The sequence below is a fragment of the Eulemur rufifrons genome, chromosome 28 (assembly GCF_041146395.1).
Source record: "Eulemur rufifrons isolate Redbay chromosome 28, OSU_ERuf_1, whole genome shotgun sequence".
NCBI lineage: Eukaryota > Metazoa > Chordata > Mammalia > Primates > Lemuridae > Eulemur > Eulemur rufifrons.
This window is the reverse complement of record NC_091010.1, coordinates 21,919,975-21,947,864: the sequence shown is the minus strand read 5'-3', so window position 1 is coordinate 21,947,864 and position 27,890 is coordinate 21,919,975. Positions and strand designations below refer to the sequence as shown.

General features: G+C 41.0%; 1 protein-coding gene across 1 annotated transcript; it reads left to right on the top strand.

Moving 5' to 3' along the window:
• Window positions 1-852: 852 nt before the first annotated feature.
• EIF4EBP2 (eukaryotic translation initiation factor 4E binding protein 2) lies at window positions 853-27,839 on the top strand. Its single transcript, XM_069461068.1, has 3 exons — window positions 853-1,275; window positions 20,126-20,311; window positions 21,266-27,839. Exons 1-3 carry the CDS (start codon window positions 1,131-1,133, stop codon window positions 21,295-21,297), a joined length of 363 nt encoding a protein of 120 aa, XP_069317169.1. The 5' UTR covers window positions 853-1,130; the 3' UTR covers window positions 21,298-27,839.
• Window positions 27,840-27,890: the final 51 nt, after the last annotated feature.

The window sequence follows — 27,890 nt, the reverse complement described above, 5'->3', positions numbered from 1 at the left end:
AAAACAATGCCACTGTTCTCACTAATTTTTTTGTTTTGTAAAATATAATTTTTAAAATGAAAATATATGATTATGTTAACATGGAATAGGTTATTGTTATTTTATGAATTAATGAACATTTTAAAAATTTCTCAGTTTTAATTTCTTATAGAGTAATTATCAATAGATATAACCCACACAAACAAAAGATCTTGGAGATTCTCAATAATTTTCAAGAATGTAAAGAGACACGAAGACCAAAAAGTTTGAGAGCCCCTAGAGAAAAGAATAGAGTTCTAGATCTAGATTTTTCAGGTACCTCCTGGTCTTAATTCTCTCCTTGGCCTCGGTTTATTTCTCGTACAATACACATCCTTGTGACGTGGCTGGCTCTTGGTCTCTACCTTTCCCTATTTAGATCTTGCTTTATGTGTGTATATAGGGACGGTTTTTGGAAGGATACGCAAGAAACTGGTGTCAGTGGTTGCCCGTGGCAAGGGGGACTGGGAAGTGGGAGAGAGCGGCACCGTAAACCTTTCTGCTGTTTCATTTTTTAAATGCAGTACATCGTGTGCACTGCCTATATTTAATAATGAACAATTAAAAGTAAAATTACATTTTTAATGGATAGGAATGGAAAAGAAACTGAAGTCGGCTCAAGTAAAGTAGTACTGATCGACAATTAAAAACAACCAGAAAGTTTTCCTTGTCTCCCTGCGCCCGGCTCAGGAACACCTCCCCGGGGAATCATCGGGTTCCTCCCCCGCCCGCCAGGGCTGAGCCCCGCCCCTCGGTCGGGCCCGCCCCCCGTCGCTTCGCCCCGCCCCCGACGACGTCACCTCCGGACAGCCCGCTTCCCCGAACTCCCTCTGGCTCCCGCCTTCGCCCGCTTCCGGTCGTCGTCGTCGCCGCTGCTGCCGCTGCTGCTGCTGCTGAGGCTGCTGGCGGAGGCCGGAGGATCGGGCGGCGGCGGCGGCGGCGGCTGAGAGGGCGGCGGCGGGAGCGGAGCGGGACGAGGGAGCGAGGGGAAGCGAGCGGGGAGCGAGCGGAGCGCGCCCTTCCGCCCGCCTGAGGAGCCGGAGCAGCCCGGGCCCCGCCGCCGCCGCTGCCGCCTGCCCGCCGGACAAAGCCAAGAGCCCGCGCCCAGAGCCATGTCCTCGTCCGCCGGCAGCAGCCACCAGCCCAGCCAGAGCCGCGCCATCCCCACCCGCACCGTGCCCATCAGCGACGCCGCGCAGCTACCTCATGACTATTGCACCACGCCCGGGGGGACGCTCTTCTCCACCACACCGGGAGGTGAGCGCCGGCCAGCCCTCCGCCGCGTCCCGATCGATCTCCCGCCACGGTCCTCTGTCACTCCTCGGCGTGTCCCCCCGGCTCCACCAAAGCCCCGGGAACGCTGCCCTCGGGCCGCGCCCGCGCTTTCTGGACCCTTCACTTCGCGTTCTCTGCCGCTCGCAGCTCGAGTCCGCGCGCGCCCCACTCGGGGTCGTGGCTCTCCTGTCGCGGCAGAAAGCCCTTGTTCTCGCTTCGTGGCCCGTTTACGCGCTCGAGCCAGTTTTTTCTCTACCCTCTTCGCCTGCTTCCCGTGGCTCCACTTGGCCTTGCGTTACACTCTGCGTTACCTCTAACTCCTGCAGATAGTGCATGTTAACGCTTGATTTCGGAGCTGACTCCCGGGCCTTTTTAGAAAGCAGGTTGGGGAGAGGATTTCGGTCCCGGGACCCTGCGGTGGCTTGTTTGGCTGCTTTTAGAACACCAGGAGGAGGCTGGAATGCGGAGTCTGGAAGCCTTGCCCAGCGTTATCCTGCTTTGACAGCATTGTTTACTTCGCTGGACGAGGCCCCGCGGGAGGCGGGAGTCCCTCGGCCAGGAGGGGAGAGTGATAAAATAATGCTCAAGGAATAGCCAAGGTGGGGGTGGGAGAGCGCTGGCAGCCTTAATAGCGTTCCTTTTGGCAGCAGCGGCTTCGGAGGTGAATTGAAGGGGGTGTTGTCAAGGAGGACCCCCTACTTGGGTGGGGTTGCTGGGGTGGGGAAGGGGCTTCTAGAGAGAGGCGGTGCAGAAGGAGGATCCTGAGCATTGCTTTTCAAAATACGACCAGGAACTGTTTACAAGTAACACTGGGGTAGAGGCGAAGCTTGTTGAATTGGTCACGAGAAAAGGGAGCTCAAAGGTTGTCTGTCCCCTGACTGGGCTGTTCTCCAGAGGGAGGAGACGGGAAGGAGATTTTGAGGGGCCTATTGAAGGGAACGGGGGCTTCCTTTTCAACTTCAGAACTTTGCCTTCTTTTGGTGATGGGGTGGCCTTTCCCGAGAGGGTGGGGATTTCGCTGGCAGCCCCTGCAGTCTACGGGATTGCTCGCCTCATTTGTGTGGGCAGGGCTCTGGAGCTGCGCTACGACCAATCCGGTGCAGTTAGGCCCGGGCCCTCCTTGGGCTGGTTGCACAACAGCAAGGCCTGTGGAGTGAGGGGACGGCCTTGCCAGTGCCAAGGGATAAAAATCTAGGAGAGCGCTTTCCAGAGGTATCCAGCCAGGCCACTCTAGGGGAGGGGAGACTGTCTTGGAAGCCTTTAAAATGACTCAGACAGGAGAAGTTCATAAACACGTATGGAGAGCTGGGTTTAAGGAAGTGTTTAACTTTGCCCAACAGTGCAGTTCCTAGTGAGGTGGCTTACCCCATTGCGGAAACCTCTCATCTGATCTGTTCAACACCAGTCCCTGTGTTTGTGCATGCTGAGATCTTGCTTTTTAATTATGAAAGATTTTGGCAGACCAGAATCTGCTCAAGACAGAGTTGGCTTGAACTTGAACTGATAGCTTTTAAGAGATGGATATTGTTTTCCATGGTGATGGAAAGGGATTTATAACTTCCAGAATTCTTTGAGGTGTTGGTCAGTAAATGCCTGTGTTTCCAGCAGTGCAAAGCACATGTCACAGTAACAACTGCACTCAGCTATAATTTATTTGGGGCAGGAACTAAACTTTTAGCTATATAGTAATCATTATTCTCCTGAGGGAAAAGCCACAGAGAGACACTTTGGGCATATTTCAAACAGCCAAGCTATGATGCTTTTCAAATAAAGGCATACTCTTTAAGCATTTCTTTAAAGATAGAAGCCTGCCTCATAGCCTGGATTAGTTCCTAAAATGCTTGTAAAGATTCTGCCAGAAATACTGATTCATTTACCCCTCCTCCCAACACACAGAATTCCACTGCTTTCTCAAATATCATTTAACCTGCCTCCAAATAGTTTCTAGGCACACAATTGCTTGTTTCAGATTTAATCCTTGGCTAATTTATAATATTAAACCTGTATTTATTGGTAGAGCCCATTGTGATCTTTGGATTTTTAACAGAAGGACTTACTTAATATGTTTATAAGGATATAGCACTGTTGTAATTGGATTTGATCATTTTTAGCAATTAACAGGTGTTCGGCACTTATTGATTTAATTTTACCCCTTTGGAAATTTTCTGCCCTCTGGTTTGTACATTTCTCTTGTTACATTCATCTCCCCTTCACTATGTAATTTTATTTCTCTCAACTGAGGTGAGATAGTTTGTTGTTATTTGTTTGCCTCCAGACACCTGAATTAATGTGGTTGGGTATCTTCTATGAGTTTTGTGGGCCCAGTGCAGTGCTTCAGAAAAGGCAACAACAGACAAAAATAGGAAATGCAATCTTTGCTCTGAACAGGCTTAAAATCTTGATTTGGAGGGAAGGGAGAGACAGATAAGATTTTTAGTTCTGAAACTATATAGAGCCAAGAGGTAACATATATTTCAGACTTGAAAACATTTAGAAAAATGAGAGTCGGTAGGCTTGTATTGGAAATCTCTGTTTTTCGGGAAGGGGAAGGATTAGCATTTCCTGCCTCGAACTTCTGTGTCACATGCATATCAGAGCATTCAAGATAACATTTGATGTGCTAAATGCCCTAAATGGTCAGACTGGTCGGGGACGTTGGCAACATAGTGAACTTATAATTTCTCCCTACTTAAGAGTCCTTTATTCATTGGGGATCAGAGGATACAGCCTAACCTTGGGGTTTCTCATAATTGCCTTTTTGTGGTGGTTTGGGAAATGAGAAGTGGGTGAAAACACACTTGCTGTACCCTCTTGGATTTCTCATATTGCTAGAAGAGTACCTTTTCTCATTATTAAGGAAGAGGGAAATTTTTGTTGAGTAAATTCCAGGTCTCCCCAAAATGCCTTGGATTTTATTTTATTTTTTCCTATCTGCCTGTGGAGGAGTGGGGATGATATTTGGTTCTTCCATTGAGAAGCACTTCTAGCCTCAATGGAAGAAGGTAAGATTACTATAGTTGGCTTCATTTTTATAACACTCTGGTTAGCTGAAAGGAACCTAATGCTTTCATTTTATAATTGAGAGAAACTGAGACCCAGCAAAATTACATAACTTGTTAACATCATACAGCTAATTAATATCAGTGGGTAGTCTCAAATTTAGTATCACTATTTCAGGTTTTTCCTCCAGTATCTTAAAATGCTTATCTGGCCAGGCACGATGACTCATGCCTGTACTCTCAGTGCTTTGGGAGGCCCAGGTGGGAGGATCCCTTGAGCCCAGGAGTTTGAGGTTACAATGAATGAGCTATGATCGGGCCACTATACTCCAGCCTCAGTGACAGCAAGACCCTGTCTCTAAAAAAAAAACTTATCTTACTAGGAAAGGAAGTTTGCAGTCATTTAAAGAGACTTTTCTACCTCTGGAATAGGCTTCTTTCTGCTACCTTATTTCTTTTTTAGGTGCCAAAGTCTCTTGGGAGAGTTGTGCTCTGGGGAATGAACAGAAGCATAGAGACCTCTTTTAGCCTTTCTTTTCCTGCATAACATTCTCATCAGCTGTGGAAAAGTATGCTGTTGCCACAACAAGAGCAAGAGAGGGGAACTAACTATGATGATCTGAAATCTTGTTTATGCTGTAGCTCTTCCTCTGCCAGCTGGAGAGTTGCTGTGATTGGTTCACTGGGGCAGAATTACCTGAAGGCCATTGGAAGAGTCTGGAAATAAAGAGGAAGGCAGGAAGAGGGAAAATAAATCCACTTTGAGTGAATTATATTAAAATAAGAGTATTTGGGGGGAGACTTGCTTTTTAATCTGGTCCTTTTCTTGGGAAAAATGAATAGAGCTGTGTGTAGATATGGGGAAGGAAGGCCAGTTTCTGACCATGTTATAAAATTTTTAATTTGATGACCTTGAGCTGAGTTTATTCTAGGCCAGTAACTTCTGAACCAACAAATGTACTTATTTAACTCTTAACTCCAGTTATTAGCCAGAGGACTTATATGTGAGAAGTACATGAAAAACATAACGAAATATGTTGAGTCACTTTGCCTGTGGTTGAGGAAGATGGGATTTACTTATCTTAGAGTAACACAAATTAACGTATTGTCATTTTGTAGGAAATTTAGGTTTAACTTCATGTTCATCAGCTGCCAATGTATATATTGAAGAGGATGTATTTCAGTTTTTATGTTGGGTGCGTTTTTGCTGGCGAGGGTCTGAATTCTGAGCCTGGGGAAGGCAGCAGTTCTCATCCCCAAGGCAGTGCACTGTGTGGAAGGGAGCGCCTCTGCCTGACCTAAGCCAGATGTAGTCCGACAAGGGAAGAGAGTATAGCGAAAGCGCAGCATGCATGACAGACCTGTGCACGGCTCCCTGTAGCTCTTCTGAGGCTTGTGAAATGAAATAGGAGGGAAGAGCAGAGATGTTTTGAGGTTCAGAATCTTAAAGAAAATCTTACAAGGAGATATTTGGGATGGTTTGGAGACGATGTAGGCTTGATAAATTGTGTGTGTGTACACGCGCATGCATATGTAAAGTTCAGATGGGGTAAAGTTAATGTGGAGAAAGCTAATTCATCTGGTTGGGGAGGAGAACAGTTTGTTGGTGAATGGCAGAAGAAATTTTTCTTCAAATTAATGCTTAAAAGATTTTTTTTGCTCCATTTATAATAGAACAAAAGTCAGTTGAGACTTGTAGTCAACAGGTAAGGCCTGGGTGACCGTTTTCAAATCTGTTTATCGTTGTACTTTGCTTTGTGAAGGCCTCTTAAAACCTGTGTGCTCCTTAACACCCAGCATCTATCCGATGTGTAAGTAGTTTTTAAAGGCCCCCTTCACATGGTTCTCAGGCCACAGCTTGAAGCCAAAAGCTCAGAAATCTTGAGTGTTTATATCCAGATAACATTTCAGATCTCTAAGACAAATGCCTTGACAAACAGAAGCTGTTCATTTCATTGAGTAGTTTAAAAAAGTAAAAACCACCAGGTGTGGTGGCTCACGCCCGTTAACCCCAACATTTTGGGAGGCTGAAGTACGAGGATGGCTTAAGCCTAGGAGTTTGAGACCAGCCTGGGCAATATAGCAAGACCCTGTCTCTATAAAAAAAAAAAAGAGAGAAATCGGAGCTGGGCACGGTGGCTCACACCTATAATCCTAGCACTTTGGGAAGTCAAGGTGGGAGGATTGCTTGAGCTCAGGAGTTTGAGACCAGCCTGAGCAAGAGTGAGACCCCATTTCTACTAAAAATAGAAAAATTAGCAGGGTATCCTGCTGCTCACCTGTATTCCCAGCTACTAGGGAGGCTGAGGTCGGAGGATCACTTGAGCCCAGGAGTTTGAGGCTGCAGTGAGCTACGATGATGTCACTGCACTCTACCCAGGATAACAGAGTAAGACTCTGTCCAAAAAACAAAAAAAAAGGAAATTGAACCTCCCCATCTCACTCCCCACCCTTTCAACTAAAAAAAAAAAAAAAAGAAAGAAAGAAAGAAAGAAAAGAATAGAAAAATTAGAAGACACCTGTAGTCCCAGCTACTCAGGAGGCTGAGGTGGGAGGATTACATGAGCCCAGGAATTCAAGGTTACAGTGAGCTGTGATCATGCCACTGCATTCCAGCCTGGGTGACAGAGGGATACTCTGTCACTAAAAAATAAAAAGTAAAAAAACCTCAACAAGCAAGGATAAACTGGACAATACAATTTAATACTTGTGGATTCCTTGGGATTTTCTATTTATAAGATCATGTTCTCTGTGAATAGAGAAAGTTTTATTTCTTCATTACCAATCTAAATGCCTTTGATTTCTATTTTTTGCCTAATTTTCCTAGCTAGAACTTTAAGTATGGTGTTAAATAGATGTGGCGAGACATCAAGAATGGACAGCTTTGCCTTATTCCTGATCTTAGAGAGAAAACATCCAGTCTTTCACCATTCAGTAAGATGTTAGCTGTGGCTTTTCATAGATGCCCTTTATTAGGTTGAGGAAGTTCCCTTTATTGCTAGTTTGTTGGGTGTTTTTATCACGAAAGAGTGTTGGATTTTGTCAGGTGCGTTTTTTTAATCTGTTGAGATTATCATGTGATTTTTGGTTTTTATTCTACTGATAGGATGTATTACATTAATTGATTTTCAGATGTTGAGCCAGCTGTGCATTCCTTGGATAAATCTCACTTGGTTGTGGTGTATACTTTTCAAATGTTGCTGAATTTGGTTTGTCTGTATTTGGTTGGGGATTTTGCATAAGGGATTTTAGTCTTATGTTTCTTGTGATGTCTTTGTCTAGTTTTGGTATCAAGGTAATAGTCATTCAGTTTTAATTTTTTATTAATAGAAATGACCTGCTATTTATAGCAGGAGTGCTAACTATTTACTGGTGAAGATAGACCATTGCTTTTTAGGTTCTGAAAGGTACTTATCACAAAGTTTGAAAGGCTCAAAGTTCTTCATTTTAAGATGTCATGATTAATCATTAGGGCCTCAGAGAGAAGCTCATCTTGTCATCAGAGACTGTCTACGTTAGGTGTCGGGCTGCTTCTGCATTGAAATGAAACTGTCCTCTGATCTAAGTTCCTAGAGCTATTATGAATAAGTAGCAGATAAAAACAGTAACCTAGACCAATGATAATCAATAGGATTAGTTCAAGCTCTTTACTGTAAGGAAAAGTGGAAGATGTTGATAGATAATCCATTGCTTTTATTTGTTGAGTAAGAAGTGCCCAAAAGGAGTAAACGTGGGTCTGGGGGAGAAGCAAATAGTTGGAATGGAAACCAGGTTTGAATTTAAGTGTTTTCTCCATACAATTAGCAATGATTTTTCATTAATTATTAGCATTACAGACAGGCTTAACCACAACATCTGTGAAATCTAATTCAAAGAATTGATCTGGATGCAGTCAGCAACCTGGCAAATCCAACCTGCATTTTCTTGGAATGAGGGCCAGGCGGCATTTGTTGTGAAGAAATTTATTTCAAGGTGAATATTCAAGCCCAAACAGAGGTGGGCATATTTGAAGTCCTTTATTTTGACCCACATTTTCTGATGGTCCAGGCTACATAAACTTAGAAAGTCAGTTGACATTTATTTAAGGGTAATTTGTGGTTTGTATACTATTTTGGATCTAGTACCAACTTTAAAGAACATCTGATTCAACGTATTTTGAACTAAAAAAAATCAGATTTGCCTAGAGTATATACCTATCTTGTTTGTGTTGTATCATGACTCCTGTGTCACTATATGACCTTTGACAAAAGACTTTTTCTTAGCTTCTCTGGACATTAGTTTCTTCGTCTGAAATGAGAGGCTTCCACCAGATGCTCTCTAAGGCCTTTTCTAACATTGGACTTTCTGAATAGGAACATGGTCATTATCAACTTCTCTTTCAGCCTAGGTGTGTGTCCTATTGTGGAAGTGTCCTAAGTCTTCGGTCCCCAACCCCCAAGCCACAGACCCTGTTATCCATCAGTGGCCTGTTAGGAACAAGGCTGCACAGTAGGGGGTGAGTGGCAGGGGAAGCTTCATCTGTATTTACAGCTGCTCCCCATTGCTGGCATCACTGCATAAGCTCCACCTCCTGTCAGATCAGTGGTGGCATTAGATTCTCGTAGGAGCATTGAACCCTCCTGTAAACTGTGCATGGAAGGGATCTAGGTTGCACGCTCCTGATGAGAATCTAATGCCTGATGATCTGAGGTGGAGCTAAGGAAATGATGCTAGCTCTGGGGAGCAGCTGCAAATACAGATTGTCATTAGCAGAGAGGTTTGACTGCACAATAAATGTAATGTGCTTGAATCATCCAGAAAACATCTCCCCCTGATCCCCCAACCCTATTGTCCATGGAAAAATTGTCTTTCATGAAACAGGTCCTTGGTGCCAAAAAGGTTGGGTACCACTGTCTTAAGTGATAGGACAGGGAACCATCGTTTGAAATTAATATCTTGGCAATCTTTGCTCCCAATTATTGAGACTTAGAGTTAATCAAAGGACAGTAGGGTAGATTTTTCACAAAACCATGGATGTCTTCCATTTGCTATAATAATTTAGTCATATTGAGTTACAAGGTCTTGAGGCTCCACTTGTGCCTTTTGTTAATGTAAAAAATTGTCTCTCTGTTGGTTTTCTTAGCACTTCAGGGATTTGATGGTTGTGCACAATGAATGTGGTTTGGCCGCCACCAATCTCCCTGGAGGATACCGGGCTGGGCAACTTTAGTTTCTTCTGCATTATCTGCTATAGAGCTTTTTAGGAGTCTGTCTCTTCATCCAGAGCCTCCATGAAGAACAAATGTAGTTTAAAACTGAAATTCATTAATGAATATTCTTTAATCCAGTCAATAAAACACAGATGTTGTTATCACCTTCATAAATCCTTTCTGTATTTTCTCTTCTTATTATGGCGGGGGAAGGGAGAGATAAGCACAGACTTCTTTTCTGAGTTCATTAGAAGCACTTGCTACTTGTTTTCTTGTATCTATTTCTGATCTTTTGGTGGGCCCTTACGTGAAGCCATAGCTGGAGAATTGTCAAGAATTCCTAATAGACTATTGGGGTAACATGTTTTAGTTCCTTGTAATTTTTTTTTTTTTTTACACTGTCTCTTGAGGTTTGTTTTTTGTGTTTTTTGTTTGTTTGTTTATTTGTTTTAAAGAGACAGCCAGTCTCCCTTAGTCACCCAACCTACAGTGGCATGGTCATAGCTCACTGTAACCTTGAATTCCTGGGTTCTAGCAATCCTTCCACCTCAGCCTCCTGAGTTGCTGGGACTACAGGTGTGCACTACCATGCCCAGCTACTTTTTCTTATTTTTTTTGTAGAGACAGGGTCTTGAAGTCCTGATCCTCCCACCTTGGCCTCCCAAAGTGCTGGGATTACAGATATAAGCCACTGTATCTGGCCCTTGATTTTTCAAAATATATTGTGGTGAAACCTATATAACATAAAATTTACCGTTTTAACTATTTTTAAGTATACAATTCAATGGCATTAAATATATTCACATTGTTTTTCGACCATCACCACCATCCATCTTCCCAAACTGAAACTTCATACCAATTAAATGGTAGCCCCCCCGTTAAACACCACCACCCCCAGACCCTGGCAACCACCATCATACTTTCTGTCTTCATGAATTTGACTACTCTAGATACCTCATACAAGTGGAACCATATAATAATTGTCCTTTTGTGACTGACTTGTTTCACTTAAAACTGTCTTCAAGGTTCATGCAGTCACTGTTTTGTTTTGCTTTTTTTTGAGTTACATTTCTTTTTTATACCTATGAAAGTAACAGTTTTACAAGTTATAATAAGCTAATAATAAAAAGCAACATTCCCATGCCCCATCCCCTCATCTCCATTTCCACTCCTAGAGAAACCATTTTAAACTCTTTTAGCTAATGTGTACCTCTAAGTTTCTAAATAACATGACTTAATGCTGTTTCTCAGTTCCAGATACTAACAAGTTAGTTTTCTGCTATGGAAGATGAGGATTTAGTTGCTATATACACCCTTCTCCTAATATGTATACTTCTATCTTCCATCCTCCCAATTTAATTTTTAAATTAACCCCTTTTGATTAAATTAGTATTTGTGTAATATTTATTAAATTTAGGTAAATATTAAACACAGATGTGGCTGATGTTGGTTTCCTGCCCAATACCCATTGCTGCTGCTTCCGTGGTATCGCAGATTCCCTCATTTTTTTAAGTGTCAGTGTGCCAAGCCCCAGGATATACACCATGACTACTCTAAGCCAGTCATGACTTTTCCCCAGTGTTTGGTCTGGTGGATAGCTGAACCAGTTCTGGCCAACTGAGATGTAGCGGAAATCTGCTAGAGATTTTCTGGGAAAGATTCTACTCTCTGATGGAGAAAGTCCCATGAGGACAGCCCTGTTTGACTTTATATTCTCCTTTCCTGTTTGGAACACTGTTGTATGAAGATATATTAAATAGGTCCATCTCAACCTTCTTGGATGGTTTATCCTGAGCTTATTTAAACTGCGCAATTTGGACAAGTTAGTTAATGTTTCTTTTTCCAAGCTATTTGCACGAGTGGAAGCTTAATTCTAACTCTGGAAGCAGACTTAGTTAAACAGAATTTTTATGATGGTGGACTCAGTAAAAGTATAGTAACAACTACTCTGTAAGTTAACCATGTTATAGTAGACTTTCTTTAGGTGGTTTTATTTCAACTTACACAATTTCTTAGGTACATATATATAGATGCTTAATGTATTAATTATTATTTAAACTAAGGTACTTGGCCTTGAAAAAGGCCCTTACACTAGAATGACCTGTTTCTCTACTGGCCATCTTGGCAAGCATTTTTTTAGGCATCATTCATTCACTTTCTTGTTTTCTCTGCAGTTTGAGAATCACTAGTTCTTAGATCCAAAAGTAGAAGGGTGTTTCCTCCTCTCTATCATAGTGACTCAGATTTACTCCCATGCTTTCCTAGTAATGTCAGTATCTAGAAACTGGTAGATCAAGGGTATTAGATTTAATCTAATATCTGGTCATTAAGGGATGAAAAAAATTTATAAATACCCAACGTAAAGGTTCCTATTCTGAAATCTAAACATGAAAACTAAGTACAATATGCACATTTTGAAACAAAATAGAAAAAGAAAAATCGAGCAGTGTAGAAGAGCATAAAATGCAAAATAAAATGCTAACAGACCACCACTTTCAACAGTTTCTGTTTATAATGCTTTTGTTACCATTGTTGCTGTAAATAATATATGTATACCTTGATCTCTTGATTTCTTAACATTAGACAATATTATGGACACCCTTACTACTTTCTGCCTCTCATTTCCCGTCCCCTCTCCATTTACCAATTTCTGTACATTGTATTGCTGTACATTTCTATACATTTTCAGTTCTTCTAGAAGTTACCTTTAAAACTTTAAATAATGTGTGTCTCCTCAACCTGTCAACCTTAACTATCCACTATAGGAGATTATACTATCCACCTGTCCTCCTGCCTTTTTTTTCCTGACACATCAACCTTTACATTATTTTTTATAATATCAGAGTTTATAACATTTACATATTCTTCCTTAACTATAATTCTTTTATGCTTTTACTATAGTTTGATTATAAACATTGAAAATCAGTACAGTATTGTGATTTTTTTTTTAAAAACAACTTTAACTGGAGGGAAAATGTTTCCATTGTCAAGGTTAATAGATTCTTTTTCTTTTTTAAACACTTTATTAATTGGTCAGAATCATGTCCCATATTAATATTGTGTTATATGTGAGCTATGGATTTCTTGTCTGGTCTCTTGTTTCCTTCTTCTGGAATTTAAGGTTAACTTGTTTCTAGTTACTTTTGGCTGTATTAGTTGACGTTAAATTGAGCTCACATGAATGTTGCAGGGAATTTGGATGAAATGTGAATTATTAGGAATTTCTCACTTCAGAAAATATATGTCTGTGCATGCACATGTATAAGAGACCATGAATATTTTAGGTTTCTTTTGTTTGTTTGTTTGTTTTAGAGACAGGGTCTTGCTCTGTCACCCAGGCTGGAGTGCAGTGTCAGGATCATAGCTCACTGTAACCTCAAACTAGCCTCAGCCTCCCGGGTAGTGACGACTACAGGCAAATGGCACCTCACCTGGCCAAATTTTAATTTGACAGTAAATACAATATTCAACAAAGGAAATAAAAGATTTTTTTCTGGCATTTATTCATAGTTGAATCTTAATTTTTTCCTTTGAATAGTTTTGGTTTTTTGAATGGTCAGGTGCTTTTGAATTACACCATAGAATCATTAGTCACTAACAAGTTGATTCCCCATTTTTGCTTTATCCCGGCTACAGTTAAATTTTTTTAGCCTGCAGTGATTTATAATGCAAAAACTTAAAATACCATGCTCTTATAGTCATATTTTCCCTGGCTATATTTGAGAACATTATCAGCATTAGTTAAGATCTTAGTTCTTCACTGTGTCTTGTCATCTGAATTGTTGTATTTGCATTCAAAACCAAATGTATTATAGGAATGCACTAAAAACTATTATTAGAACTTATAGGTGAGGTTAGTAAGGTTTCAGGATACAAAATCCATATAGAAATTGTACTTACATTTGTAAAGAACGATCCAAAAATTAAGAAAACAATCCCATTTATAATAGCATAAAAATAATAAAATACATAGGAATAAATTAAATCTGCAAAGCATAAAACTTTTACTCTGGAAACTCCAAAACATTGTTGAAAGATATTAAAGAAGACTTAAATAAATGGAAAGACGTTTGATGTTTATGGATCAGAAGTTTAATATTGTTAAGATGATAGTACTCCCCAAATTGATCCACACATTCAAGCACAATCCCCATCATAATCCCAGCTGGCTTCTTTGACAAGCTGACCTTAAAATTTATGTGGAACTTTAAGGGACCTAAAATATCCATAACATTCTTGAAAAACAAAATTGGAAGACTTAACGTTTCCCTTCTTGATTTCAAAACTTATTACAAATCAAAACAGTGTACTAACATATGGAAGGCAGCTATGCCAACCACTACACCACCAACGCCTCGGTAGATACTAGCATATGGATAGACATATAGATCAATGGCATAGAATTGAGAGTCCAGAAATAAACCCTCACAATATGGCCCATTGATCTTCAACAAGAGTGCCAAGACAATTCAGTGGTGATAAGGATGTCTTTTCAACAAATATTGTGGGTACAACCGGATGTCCACACAAAAAAAAACGGAAGTTGCATTTGATTGCTCAAAGACCTAAATGTAAGAGCTAAAACTATAAAACTCCTGGAAGAAAACAGATACAAATCTTTATGATCTTGGATTAGGCAATGGCCTTAGATATAACTCCAAAAGCACAAGCAACAAAAGAGAAAAAAAACAGATAAATTGGACTTAATCAAAATTAAAAACTTGTGCTTCAAAGAACACCATCAAGAAAATGAAAAGACAACCCACAGAATAGAAAATATTTGCAATCACATGCTAAGGGATAAAGAACTATTACAATTCAATAATAAAAAGGCAACCCACTGAAAAATGGGCAAAGGATCTGAATAGACATTTCTCCAAAGAAGATGTATGTTGGAATGGCCAATAAGCTCATGAAAAGAGCATACTCAACATAATTAGCCATCAGGGAAATGCGTATTAAGATCAAACCACAGTGAGAAACCACATCCACTAGTATGGCTATTATCAAAAAAGACAGATAATAACAACTGTTGGTTACAATGTATACAAATTAGAACCCTCACACTACTGATGGGAATGTAAAATGATGTGGACACTTTGGAAAATAGTCTGGCAGTTCCTCAAAAGGTTAAAGGTAGTGTTGCCATGTGACCTAGCCGTTCCACTCTTAGGTGTATACCTAAGAGAACGGAAACGTATGTTCACACAAAAACTTGTATATGGATGTTTATAGCAATATTGATAATAGCCAGAAAGTGGAAACAACTCATATGTTCATCACCTGTTGAATTGATAAAATGTGATATATATATACAATGAAATATTATTTGGCAATTAAAAGGGATGAATTACTGATAAGTGCTACAACATGAATGAACTTTAAAAACATGCAGGTGAAAGAACCAGTCACAAAAATACCATATATTGTATGATTCCATTTATAGGAAATGTCCAGAATAGATAAACTGTAGAGACAGAAAGTAGATTAGTGGCTGTGTAGGGTTGGAAGGGATGGTGGAGGTCTTTGTAGGGGTAATGAAAATGTCTAAAATTGATTGTGATGATGGTTTAATTCTATGAATATACTAAAAACTACTGAATTAATACACTTTATGTGGACAAATTGTATATGAATTGCATCTCAATAAAGCTGTAAAAAACTTTTCGGCTCTGCAAAGTCATAGTGGTTCTTCAAAGTTTGTCTTAAACGTCACATATTTAGGCAGAATCTCTGCTACCTATTTCCTAGTTGGTTTCATTACAATTCTTTAATGCATATGTTATTGCTAATATATAACTTAGAAAGCTTGCTTCTATGCTTGCTTTTTTTTCACTACTTTATCCCCAGAATTTTCAAGGTTGGTATACTATGGAAATGAGAATTACCTGGTTTCAACTTGCACGTTGAATATAAGAACATCTCATGGTGAAATCTCTTCCTTATGAAATCTAGCCATGAACAAAAGTGAGAGTGTCACAACAGATGTTCAAAGTCCATCCACTAAAGCTCCTTCCCCTTTGTTCATTGGAAAGCCATCAAGCCCCCTTCAGCCTATTTGCCCTTATTTCACATAGCATTCTAATAAGCAGATTGCTGATTTCTAAACCCAACAGATTAGAAGTGCCTTGGCACTAGGTGTAAAATGTATGTTATGGACTATATTGTCTCTCCAAAATTTGTATGCTTTTGGGAATTAGGTTTAGATGAGGTCATGAAAGTGAGACCCCTAGTGATGGGATTAGTGCCCCCTTAAGAAGAGACACCAGAGAGCTTGCACAGCCCCCCCCCCCTTACCCCCACCACAACAATAGGGCAGCTACTTAAAAGCCGAGAAGGAAGCTTTCCCCAGAAACCATCCGTGCTGGCACGTTAATCTTGGACTTCTAGCCTCCCGAACTGTGAGACGATAAATTTCTGTTGTTTAACTTGCATATTTGTTATGGCAGCCTGAGCTGACTGAGACTTGGTAGAAGCCTGGGGAAAAGGCAGCTCTTAGTTTAACAGTGAGAAGGAGACAGGAAACCATGGGAGTGGAGGGACACAAGCATGGCCTTGGGAATCTGAATTCTGTATGGTGATGTTCAGCTGTACAGAGCATCAACTGAATAGAGCCTGAGACTTCTTAGGTCACAACATAGTATAATAAATTATTTTCATAATAATGACCCTGATATATCAAGAAAGGGTTGAATTGTTTTCTGTTTAAGGCCATAAAAGATTTAAATCTGTATTAGAAATATTTCCATCCAAGATAATTGAAATTGTTGGTGAACTAAGTTTTCTGCTATTCAGAATGCCTTGTTCCTCATAATTTCCACGAGCCTTTTTGAGTTGTTACTCTCTTTCTTATTTTTCAAAGCAAAGGGAGTGAAGGTAAGTTTCTACTTTCCCTGTCCTAAAATTATATTTCAAACAGGATCATAAGACTTGTGTCATCCTCAAACCAGGAACAAGTGATTTCCAACACTTTCCCAAGTTTTCTAAAAAGGAGGGAGACCTGCAAAGCTTCTCTGCGAAGGCTAAGATCATGGTCTGGGGTCCAGTCACAAATGGGCTGTGGGCCTCTGCTCCTAAATCTTTCTAACAGTAAAAAATGGGAAGAGAATTTCTTAGATTATATAACCTATCATTAATTTTTAAAACTATATATTTCTCTGTCGTATAAGAAGAAATATAAAGTTTAAGTAATTTATAAAATACACAAGTACTCAGGCTTTGTCCAACTTCTAGACCAAAAAACAAAAACAGACCACCTGAACCCGTATCTATACACTTCCCTAGGGGGCAGTAACACCACCATCATCCCCACCCACCCCCACCTCCATTGAAAAGCAGTGCTTTAGGGCAAATGTTTGGTGGTCCCTGTTGTATAAACTGCTTGCCATACCATCTGCTCTTTACTCTTATATGTATATGAGTAGCAGTTACCTTTTTCACTTCAGACAGCTCGCTCCAGCTGTTGGGATCGTTGAGACTGTGGTAGAGTGAAGAGTGCTGGACTAGTAGTCAGGACACCACAGGCTTAGTCCGGTTCTGTTTCTGGCCAGCACTGCTCTGGGTCTCAGCATCATCTGTCAAAATGGTCTGCATAGCCCCTTCCATCCTTGTCTTACTAATTCATCTAGTCTCAAACCACTGTTGCTAGGATTCTGGAAGGGTGAAGTTGGGTTCTTTCTCTCGGTCTTATGGTTCTCAAATTTTAATGAACATAAGAATGACTTATGTTCCATAAGAGGAACTTGAAAATATAGATTTCCAGTTCTACTCCCAGGGATTCTGATACAGTTGGAATATTGTTTTAATAAGTGTTCCAGGTTAATCTGATGGAGGTAGCTACAGGTCACAACCCAAAAAATACTGTCCTAGTAAGTTCCAAATATGGCACAATATTTTTCTTAGTTTATTATGGAGAGGCTGAGAACCAGTTATTTTATTTTCATTTCTTACAAACTAAAAATATGACTGTGCAGTGTAGTTGTAGCAGAAATAGATAGTAAAGAAGAAAGTTGATCTCCTTTGGAATTGGGTTGAAGGCCTTAAACATTTTGTTTTGAAATGTCTACATGTGCTAATAGATGCTCATCTGAGGACATTTGGGTTCATTTCCTTTCTGAGACACTTAAGTCGTTCTTCCCTGTGATTAGCTGATTCTGCAGTATTGTCTAGAGAAAAATATGGTTAATACTTAACTCTAGTTGTTAAAGCAAAGATGAGGGAAGTGGAAATTACTTACTAGCATTTGTGCAAAAGTATGATGGTACCACTGCAGGCAGGTATTAATCCCAAGAAAATCATTGATTTTGTAAACTCATTTCCCAACTATTTAGCTTAATATTGGTATTATTTCTTTAAGTGTTTGTCTCTTCTTTGGAAGGACTCTGGAGTTTCTATTCTTGTAGTAAATGCCTTACTTTTTTCTACTTGCTTCCTCACATTTCAAATAGATTTGCTAGGTGGTTCTCCTGTTTCCTGGGATGTAGCCATCACATGTTGTTTGAGGAAATCTGCCTGAACATGACTCTCCCTATCATAGTATGACAGGAGTGTTCTTTTTTTGTTCACTTGAAAATCTAAAAGCATTTACGCAGATAGTATTTAGATTCTACCTCTTTAAGCTTGGTGACTTTGTACATAATTATACTTTTACATATAATATTGCCTTTAATTTGGATGCCTAAACTCTTAGAGCAGGTTTTTCTTTTCTCAAACTTGGTGTGAGCAAGATAGTTCCACATGAGTACTTCCCTTTGTAACTTGGGTAGGGTTGGCAAATATGCTGGGCTGCTACTCACCTCCTTTAACAGACTTCACTAAATGGTCATCACGTACTTTCTTATTGAACCAGCCGTAGTCTCAGAATCAGCAGCAGAGCTCCAGGCTTTGCTACATTTGGCCAACACCAGGCATCTCTAATTGTCACTTTGTTTTATATCCTAAGCTATTAGTATAAATACCTTGGGAAGACCATGACAAAAGGAATAGACAGCACCAGATTTTCTTCCACCACCTCCCCCCAGTTTTACTGAGATATTATTGACAAATAGAATTGTATAATGTAAGGTGTGCAATGTGGTGATTTGATATATGTATATATTATGAAGTGATTACCACAATCAAGTTAGCTAACACATCTGTCATCTCATATAGTGACCATTTCTTTGTGGTAAGAACAATTAAGATATACTCTCTTAGTAAATTCCAAGTACTTATATGATACAGTATTGTTAACTGTAGTCACCATACTGTACATTAGATCCCAGAACTCACTCATAACTGAAAGTTTGTACTCTTTGACAAACATCTCCCCATTTCCCCTACCTCCCAACCCCTGGCTACCACCATTCTATTCTCTGTTTTTATGAGTTTGACTTCTTTATAATAGGTTCCACATATAAGTGAGATCATGGAGTATTTGTCTTTCTCTGATTTATTTCACTTAGTATAATGCCCTCAGGTTCATCCATGTTGTCACAAATGGCAGAATTTCCTTTTTTATAGCTGAATAATATTCGTGTGTGTGTGTGTGTGTGTGTGTGTGTGTATGACAGAGAGAAAGAGAATTTTTTATCCGTTCATCCATTGGCAGATATTTAGGTTGTTTCCATGTCTTTGCTATTGTGAATAATGCTGCTACGAACATGGGAGTATAGTTATGTCTTTGAGCTACTGATTTCATTTCTTTTAGATATATACTCAGAAGTGGGATTGCTGGATCATATGATAATTCTATTTTTAATTTTCTGGGGAACCTCCATACTGTTTTACATAATGACTGTACCAATTTACATTCCTACCAACAGTGTACAAGGGTTCCCTTTTCTCCACATCCTTGCTAACACCTGTTATGTCTTGTCTTTTTGATAACAGCCATCCTAACAGGTGTGAAGTAACATCTCATTGTGGTTTTGATTTGCATTTCCCTGATGATTAGTGACATCGAGCACCTTTTAATGTTCCTGTTGTGGACATTTGTAAGCAGCAGGTTTTCATAACTCTTTATCAGTTAAAGTGTACTCTTCAGAACTATTGTTTTTAAAATATACAGGTAGCACTTACTGGATTGTTTTGTAGAACACAGGGGGGCTTCCAATTCCAGCTTCTACTCTAGCTTTGTCTGGGAAGAATGTCAGTCTCTGTGCTTCTTTGGAAAGCTTTTAACCTAAAGGTGGTTATCTATTTTTTTCTCCTACTTGTTTATTCCTTCATTTAAAACTTTTATTTTTTAATATCTTAATGTTAGGACCTAGGTCACATACAAATAAGACATAACCCTGGCATAAGGAACTCAAAGTCTATCTAGAGAGGCAGACACGCAGGAGTTATATAGTAGGTGATGTGTGTTGAGTAAAATGGGGGGAAAGAATGTTTTTAAAAAAGAGGAGAGGGTGGCTTCATAAAGGAAGTGATGTTGGAGCTGAGTCTTGAAGGATAAGCAGAAGTGTCCCCAGTAGAAGGGGAAGAGACGACATTCCAGGCAGCAGAAGAACCTGTTCCCAAGCAAGGAAGTTACAGCTTATCCTTTTGGCTTTAATTGTAAAATCCTTAAAGGAGAATTAGATAGAATTTAAACAGTTTCTGGGTAGTATTATATGTTGGTAGCCCATTAATTTATTTCAAACTCTTTTCAACCCTGTTTTCTAGGAACTCGAATCATTTATGATCGAAAATTTCTGTTGGATCGTCGCAATTCTCCCATGGCTCAGACCCCGCCCTGCCATTTGCCCAATATCCCAGGGGTCACTAGCCCTGGCACCTTAATTGAAGACTCCAAAGTAGAAGTAAACAATTTGAACAACTTGAACAATCATGACAGGAAGCATGCAGTTGGTAAGACAATGACAGTTCTGGGGACCAAGAGGGTGGCTCCTGGACTTTGAATGTCTGTTTGCTGTAGGTTGAAAAAATGTTGATGCTTCAGTTTTCACTGATGTTGAGCTATGTGTCTCTAAGGTTCCCCCTCCTCTCCCATAAGGAAACCCTGAGTTCTAAATCATAATCAAATCTAATTGAGTTGGTGGGGGAAAAGAATCCAGAGTCAGAATGGTAAAACCCCAAAGATGACTCGGTGAAGCATGTCTTAAAGACTACCTGGCCTAGGCTTTATTGGACTAGGGTAACACACACACAGAAAACAGAACAGTTTCATAGCCCCCATTTCCATCACCCTCAGGTAATAGACTTTGTTTCTTACAAGAAGAATGTCGTTTTATGATGTGGGGGAAAGCAGTATGGTTTGTTTCTCCCATTTTCCAGAACTGCCTATATTTACATAAACCACCACCCCTGTTTTAGTAATGAGTCCTTTTGATCTCTGTAGAAGCAGAATAGTGAGGTGGGAATGGCCAGCTCCTAAAGTACACCTCAGGGCCTGCACTTGGCGACCCCTGGACGTGAGCCAGCATTCTGCTTTGTCAAATTCCAAATGAGTTTTTAATGGACAAAGTGTCAATTCAGAGCAGGGCCAAAGCTCACAGCCTCCAGAAGAACGTGCTCACCTGTTGGATAGCAAAGAGCTCCCTCAGGAGCTGCTGTTTGGTTAACCTGTGGACAAAGAGACACTTGGAAAGGCTTCACATGTGTGCTTTCTCCCCATGGGTGATAGGACTGCCATTCTTCTTTTTCAGATTAAGACCAGCCAAACCAAAGCAGAATAATTGTTTGAAGGTAGCAGAGAGTGGGACAGTCTTAATAATTTTTTGAATCTCATATAGAGAGAATGATAATAAAAACTCTTGCTTTTTTTGTGTGTGACAAACTTTTCATTTTATTTGTCCTAACTAGGGGATGATGCTCAGTTTGAGATGGACATCTGACTCTCCTGCAAGGATTAGAAGAAAAGCAGCAACGCTGATACCTGTGTGTACCTGATTTGCCAATAGGATCAACAACGAAAAGAAGAGGCAGTACCAGCAGTCCCGTTGCAGTCTCCACCTCCCCTCCCCCCCTCACGTGCCAAATGATGGGCAGATGAGTGTCATCTGACCATTCTTCTCCCTGTTTCCTGTTCCCATTCCCAGTTAGACAGACTAGATGAAGGCCCTTGGTGTATTTCTGTAGAGCTAAGCAGCCCATGGAGGAAAACATTAAACTGTGGCTTCCCTGGTCATTTTTTATTGAGGACTAACCCCTTCAAATTTATCCTAGATCAAATATCAACCTACCAACTGCCTGGCTGGGAAGTCTGGGGAAGGGATACAGAGGTGTGGTAGGTTCATCATTGTTCGTGTTCCTTACCCTCTGTCCCTCCTTGTATCCCACCTGGGATTCAGCGCTGTGAGAGTCTGGGTTTGGGGTCTTTAAAATCATCAGGGAGAAATGATAAAAAGAGAGCTGCTTTCCCTTTTACCTTGAGATGTTTTCCCTTAGAGACAGCACAGTTTATGCAACTCTGGTGGCTTACCTTGTGACACTGTTTTGAGGTCCACTTCTTTTCTTTGCTCTGGGAGCAATGTCTTCCGATTCCTTTTCTTTCAAACCCTCTACATCCGAAGGGAGCCCTTGGTAACCAGCTTTGGTCTTCTTCTGGCATTCCTCCCTGCTTGCATCTTGTTGCTGCGAGAGTCCTTTTGTACTTTGAGATATCTAGGTGATTTTGTCTGCTCCCAGAGCAGGTCCATACCAAGTAATAGAGGCACTGCGGCCTCTACTTGGTGGATTGATTAGGCCTGATCATAGTATTCTGCCAGACAGTACCTAAGAATGACCTCTGAACAGTGTTGACTGATTTGCGTACCCAGTCTCAGTAATTATTTTAAGTCCAATGAGCATTGTGATATTTGTTCTTGGATTGCAGTTTCTTATGTTTTGAACTTAAAGTTGATTTTCAGAATGTTCCTAGAAAATAACTATATTTTTTTCCTTTGTGGACCTGCTTTGTTTGGCTGCTGGGATAGATAAGCATGGGCTTTAAAATGTGTTCCTCCCAGTTTTCTTGCCTTTCCCATACTTTTCTTCCCGCCCTCCCCTGCTCCCTGCCTCTCTTCCTCTCTCCTTCCTTTCCTTTCTTTTTCTCTGCCAGGCCATTTTTCAAATTTACATCAAAGATACCTCAAATGTTGGTATCTGATAATATCTGTCACTCTTCTTATCTGAGGAGTGACCTTTTATTTTTAAGATGACTACAGACCTATTTTTAGATACGTTTTCAATACAATTTTGAACAGCAACTTTTTAATGAAACATCTTCCAGTGTTAGGAAGGTGAGAAATGTCCATAGGCAAGTCTGCTGTTCTATGTTACCATCCTTCGTCTCCCCGAGTCCCTTAGGAGCTCTTTCCTTCTTCCTCTAGTTTTGGGTGTGCATGTTTGGAGTTTGTAGTGGGTGGTTTGTAAAGCTGGACCATTCTGCCTTGCTATGGGTGTTCATGAAAGCCTCATTCTTTTCCTTACCCCTTTGCTTTTGCATTCCTCCTCCCCACCTCTCCTGGGACTATTGACTGGCACAATAATCTCAGGAGAGTGACTCCCCGCCGTAGAAAGACGAAAGCATCCATTTCCTCATAGAAAGACAAGTAAAGGAGCCCCTAGTGTCCTGGGAATTTCTGGTTGGGTTTGGTGCCCTGAACCCTCTTATTAAGAAATCAGATCCCGGGGTGAGAGTAACAGGCCAATTGGCTAAGAAAGAAAGCTGTTTGTTTTTCTTTTGAACTATGAAAAGACCCTGTTTGTGAATACATTTAGAAAGAAGAGAGAAAGGATGTCTGCAGAACTTTGTTCTGGTTTTTTGCTACAAAATGTGAATAGTTCAAAGAGTGAAAACCTTTTGTGATGGTTGATGTCTCTCAGGAATAAGCTGGATCTCCAATGTTTTGGGGATGCTCTGAGTCTCAAAAATTGATAATCAGAAAAGTATTTTTTGTTTGTTTGTTTAATGTAACCCTGTTCTGATTTTAATTAAACTCCAAATTTCGTCTCACATACTCTTGGAAAAACTTCAGTTGTGCTGTAATTTGCATAAGAAACTTGCTCAGGACTTCTTTGTACCCTGGGGAGCTTGATTCTTTGGGAATGAAGCTTTTCATTCTTCGTACACTGGCCTTGGCATCCTATGGAATCTGACTCCAACTAGCAGCTAGTCAGCCTGTCAGTGAGCAGAACGGTATGCTCTTCTTAATCCTTGTTACTGTATATGAAAACTTGGCTTCCTTACTGAACAGTGGGGAGTGGGTTTAAAACATGAGAGCTTCAGTAGTATCAAGATGCCATTTTCCCCTTTCTTGCCATCTTGGGGTAAGAAAGCTCTGCGCGTGGTCCCCTAATCAGAGGACATGTTTCTAGTATTTCTGGGGAGTGTTAGCTGTATAATGCAGCAGCTATCCAATCCTTTGTCCTTCTCTGCAAGGACTTTCTTACTGCTTGGTGCAGTTTTTTCCTTGAGTCCACCACTATTAGACTTTGACCTCCATAAATCAGCATTTTAAGTTTTTTAAAGAGACAGGGTCTTGTTCTGTTGCCTAGGCTGAAGTGCAGTGGTGTGACCATAGCTCACTGAAACCTCGAATTCCTGGGCTCAAGGGATCCTCCTGCCTCAGCCTCCCAAAGTGCTGGGATTATAGGCATGAGCCATTATGTTCGGCCAAATCAGAATTTTAAAAATGATTTCATGAGGCATGAGATAAATTGACAACAGATGATACCTTTGTGTCATGCTTCATAGAACTGTTTTTAGAGCAAGCCGGAGTCCAGTGGGTGGTTTACCTCTGGATGTTTGAAAGGAACCTCACAGATGAAGCCCTAAATGAATAATACATCCTGGCTTTTTTGGAGGGGAAGGAAGACCTTTAGGTTACCACTTGAATGAGATGATTCTTATTATAAAATCTTCATGACCATTTTCTTTTTATGAGGAAACCATGTTTCTATACTTATGGGGACAGTCAGTCTTAATAGAAGTGACCTCCCTCCAAATCCCAGCAGGAGACCTGTATTGCCATGGTTCTACTTTCTTTATAGGTGGTTCATTGAATTCACTAGTTCTCATTCTGTTGAAATAGGTATAGCATTCTCAAGAGCACAGGCATAAAGAAGCTGGCTTCTAGGTATTGGGCTTCCAAGCCAAGAATTTTGTCCTTCTACCTATATTAGTTATCCATTGCTTTGTAGCAAATTACCTCCAAATTCAGTATCTTAAGATAACAAACATTATCTGTCCGTTTCTGTGGGTTAAGAATGTGGGAGTGAGCAGCTTAGCATGAGGGTTCTGGCATGGGGTCTCATGGAGTTGCAGTCAAGATGTGGGCAGGGGCTGCAGTCACCTGGAGCTGGATAATCTTCCACACTGCCTCTTTGTGGCCGTTGGCAGGATGCCTCAGTTTCTCCCCACGAGTGTTTCTCCATAGGGCAACTTGAGTGTCCTCACACCATACAGGCTGGCTTCTCCCTGGGCAGGGTATCGCAGAGAGGCAGGCAGGGCAAGGACAAAGCTTCAGTGCCTTTTATGACCTAGTCTTCGAAAGCACACACCATTACTTCTTATTCTCTTCTTTAGAGGCAAGCCGCTAAGCTCAGCCTACACTCGAGGAGAGAGGAATTATACCCCACTACTGAATGGAGCAGTATCAAAGAATCTATGGACATAGCTTAAAACCACCACATCCCAAAAAGGATGAAACCAGGTCAACAGGGAGGTAGGTTTAATCTAGATAAGCCGAGAGATATTGCTACCAAAACCGGTTCTCTAAGGTAGGTGTGCATCACCATACTGGGGTAGAAGGCAGTCTCCCTTTCCCCAAAGCTACCTGCTAGTTTTGAGAGGGGTGGTGAGAAATGGCAATTCCCAGGAGAAGTATATCCATACATCTGCTTATCAGCAGCTCAGGGATGTTAATTTGCAAGTCCTAGACTTGGTGTCTCTAAGACTCATTTGCCACTTTTATTTTCCTTTAGCCAGGAATTGACAAAGGAATTGGGACCTTCCAGCTGAGCCACTAGAGCTGTTTTATTTAGAGTCGGAATTGTCAAGCAAACAAAGCAAACGTGAATTAGATGTTAGGTTATTGAGCTAAAGAAAAGAAAACAATTCGTATTTGGGGTGAAATAGAGGATAGTATCAGAAAGCCAGGTTCCCACCAGTCTCTTCAGCTACACCAGCTTAAACAGACTTGGGTCAGATCTCACCCAAGCAGCAACTTCTCAGTAAAACAGGTAACATCTGAAAATTACAAGTGTCTGTGCATGATTGCGCCTTTACATCCAGTGTGCAAGTTAACTCTGCGTCCCATCTTCTGAGCTTCTTAATGTAAGCGTGTTCTTAAAGAGAGCTGGTCCTGTCCTTACCCTCAAGAAAAACTAGATGAGGCTTGTCAATTCAGTACATTCTTAGTGAATGTCTGCTGTATGTTTCTGGCACCCATTCTCAACCAAGTCTTTATTGGTTTCAGACACCTTAAAGATGCAGATTCTTGTTTGGATTTACACTCTGCCCCTTCCTGGCATTTTCTTATCTGTAGCTCTGCTTGCTTTAGAGTATACTTGAATAGGAAGCATTGCTGCTAAGGCAGCTGTACGAAAAAGGTACTTCTTCCAGAAGTAAGGAACTCATCTTTGGAGCACCTTCAAATGAATTTAGTTTTTCCTTATTTGGAAGTGGATTCAAAATAAATGGTCTTTTGGGGTTTTTTGGTGTTTGGGTTTCCAGCTTTTTGGGACTCTCAGACCTTACCTTCCTAGTTCAAACACCATTGGTTAAAGTCCCTCATTTCTGTTACAGTGCAGCCTGCTAGGTAAATGGGTTTCATGCCCAGAGGCCATCATTTGGCCAGTTTACGAAGAAGGCCTGCTTTGAATCGAGGCAACTGGTGAAGGGGCTCAGTATGCTGGCAGCAGTATCCCAGAGAGTGAATCTGTTTCTGTTCTCCCCACCCTGGATACCAGCTGCTTGAAGCCAGGGCCCTTCACTCTGCATTCCCCTTTAGAGAGGAAGCCCCGCTGTCTTTTTCTGGTTCAGAGCTGTCCCTTCTTGGCATATGAACATATGCACACGTGCAGCTATTTACTACTCTGCGAAACCCAGTCACTTACCTGCCTGTGACATCTGGAAAGACACATTCGTTTTAAAGAAACACTGTTTCTTTGGGAGGGCAGGTCTGCTGGATTTCGGTGGGGTCTTAGTTGCCCCCCCCAGTTCTTTACCTCTCGGCTTTCAATAAAAGATGAATCAGATCTTGATGCAGTCAGGTCACAATTCTTTAGAATGCTTATACCCAGGGGCATTTCTTGTCCCTAGTAATGGCTTTCCAGTTTAGTAGTGGAGTTTCTTCAGACTAGCTCACAGAAATTTCTAGCTGAATACTGTAAGGATGATTGATAGATACTTGCCTTTTCAATTAATCATTCATATATCACCTTTCCTACCCTCTGGAATTTAAATTTCTTTCTCTAGGCTGGTCCTGGAAGTTAAAATCTTTTGGCAAAGCTTAGATTTAGAAGGCTTCTGGTCTGTGGTTTCTTTGCTTATTGACCTCTGCCTGCAGCCTGGCAGACCATACTGTATGTCATGGATGCCCAGTGGAAAATAGAACTGAGGTGAAACACGTTCCCTGGGTATTTAAACTGTCATTCTGCCACCTTTCTAATGGTGAGAGGCTGGTGGAGAGATGCTGCAATGCTTGATAATCATTTGGCCACGTGGGAAATTCCAAAGGGAGCTCTTGCTGGTGCTTTAAACCAAAACTCCTGGACACTTAGAGAATTCCATGAATCTAGCACAGAATAACCATTCTTGCCCAAATGTACGCCCTGTCTCTCAATTTAAAAAGAAAAATTCAAGCCTAGGCCAAGGGTAATTTTTACTGGAAACCAGGGGAGTGGAGGAGTGGGGGAGGGAGGGAACTAAGCAAGTTGTGGGTAAGCCATCCTGCTCCTACCTGGTGTCTGTACCCAGATCACCCAGCACCGTGCGCCAGTGCCTTTCCTTCACTGCAGAGGGAGCCCGTCCTTGTCCCCCTGGGTGAGGAGACCCTCTGCCATCCCAGGGGTAAACCTTAAAGAAGGGGTCTTGAAGAGCCCGAAGGACACTCACATGCTAAGGTGTCCATTTTAAGCATCTTAAAAGATTTTATTTAATAAAAATAGCCCTTCCCTGTCTTAGTGCCACCAATGGCCCAGTTCCATCCATTCTGAATGGAAAAGCGGAGACTGCCAGCACTTTCCTCGGCCTTCCCTGTCTCCCTGATGTGTTGTCCCTTCACCCACCCTGCTGTCCGTCCCACTGTTGTGGACGGATAGCAGAGGGCACCGTGCAGTCCTTGAGGCAGTCCTGTGCGATCCCATGATCAGTTTGTTTTTTTAACTGTCCTTCCAAACCAGCGGGTGTTTGGAAATTAGGGGAAAAATTAAATTCTCATCAATGGTTGCTGTTATAGTTAAATCAATAAAGATCTTGAGTATCAACTTTGTGTTTTAATTT

Coding starts and splice junctions, on each gene's coding strand:
- EIF4EBP2 (XM_069461068.1), top strand. CDS start 1,131: ATGTCCTCGTCCGCCGGCAGCAGCCACCAGCCCAGCCAGAGCCGCGCC. Junction 1,276..20,125: donor CTTCTCCACCACACCGGGAG/GTGAGCGCCGGC, acceptor CCTGTTTTCTAG/GAACTCGAATCATTTATGAT. Junction 20,312..21,265: donor TGACAGGAAGCATGCAGTTG/GTAAGACAATGA, acceptor TGTCCTAACTAG/GGGATGATGCTCAGTTTGAG.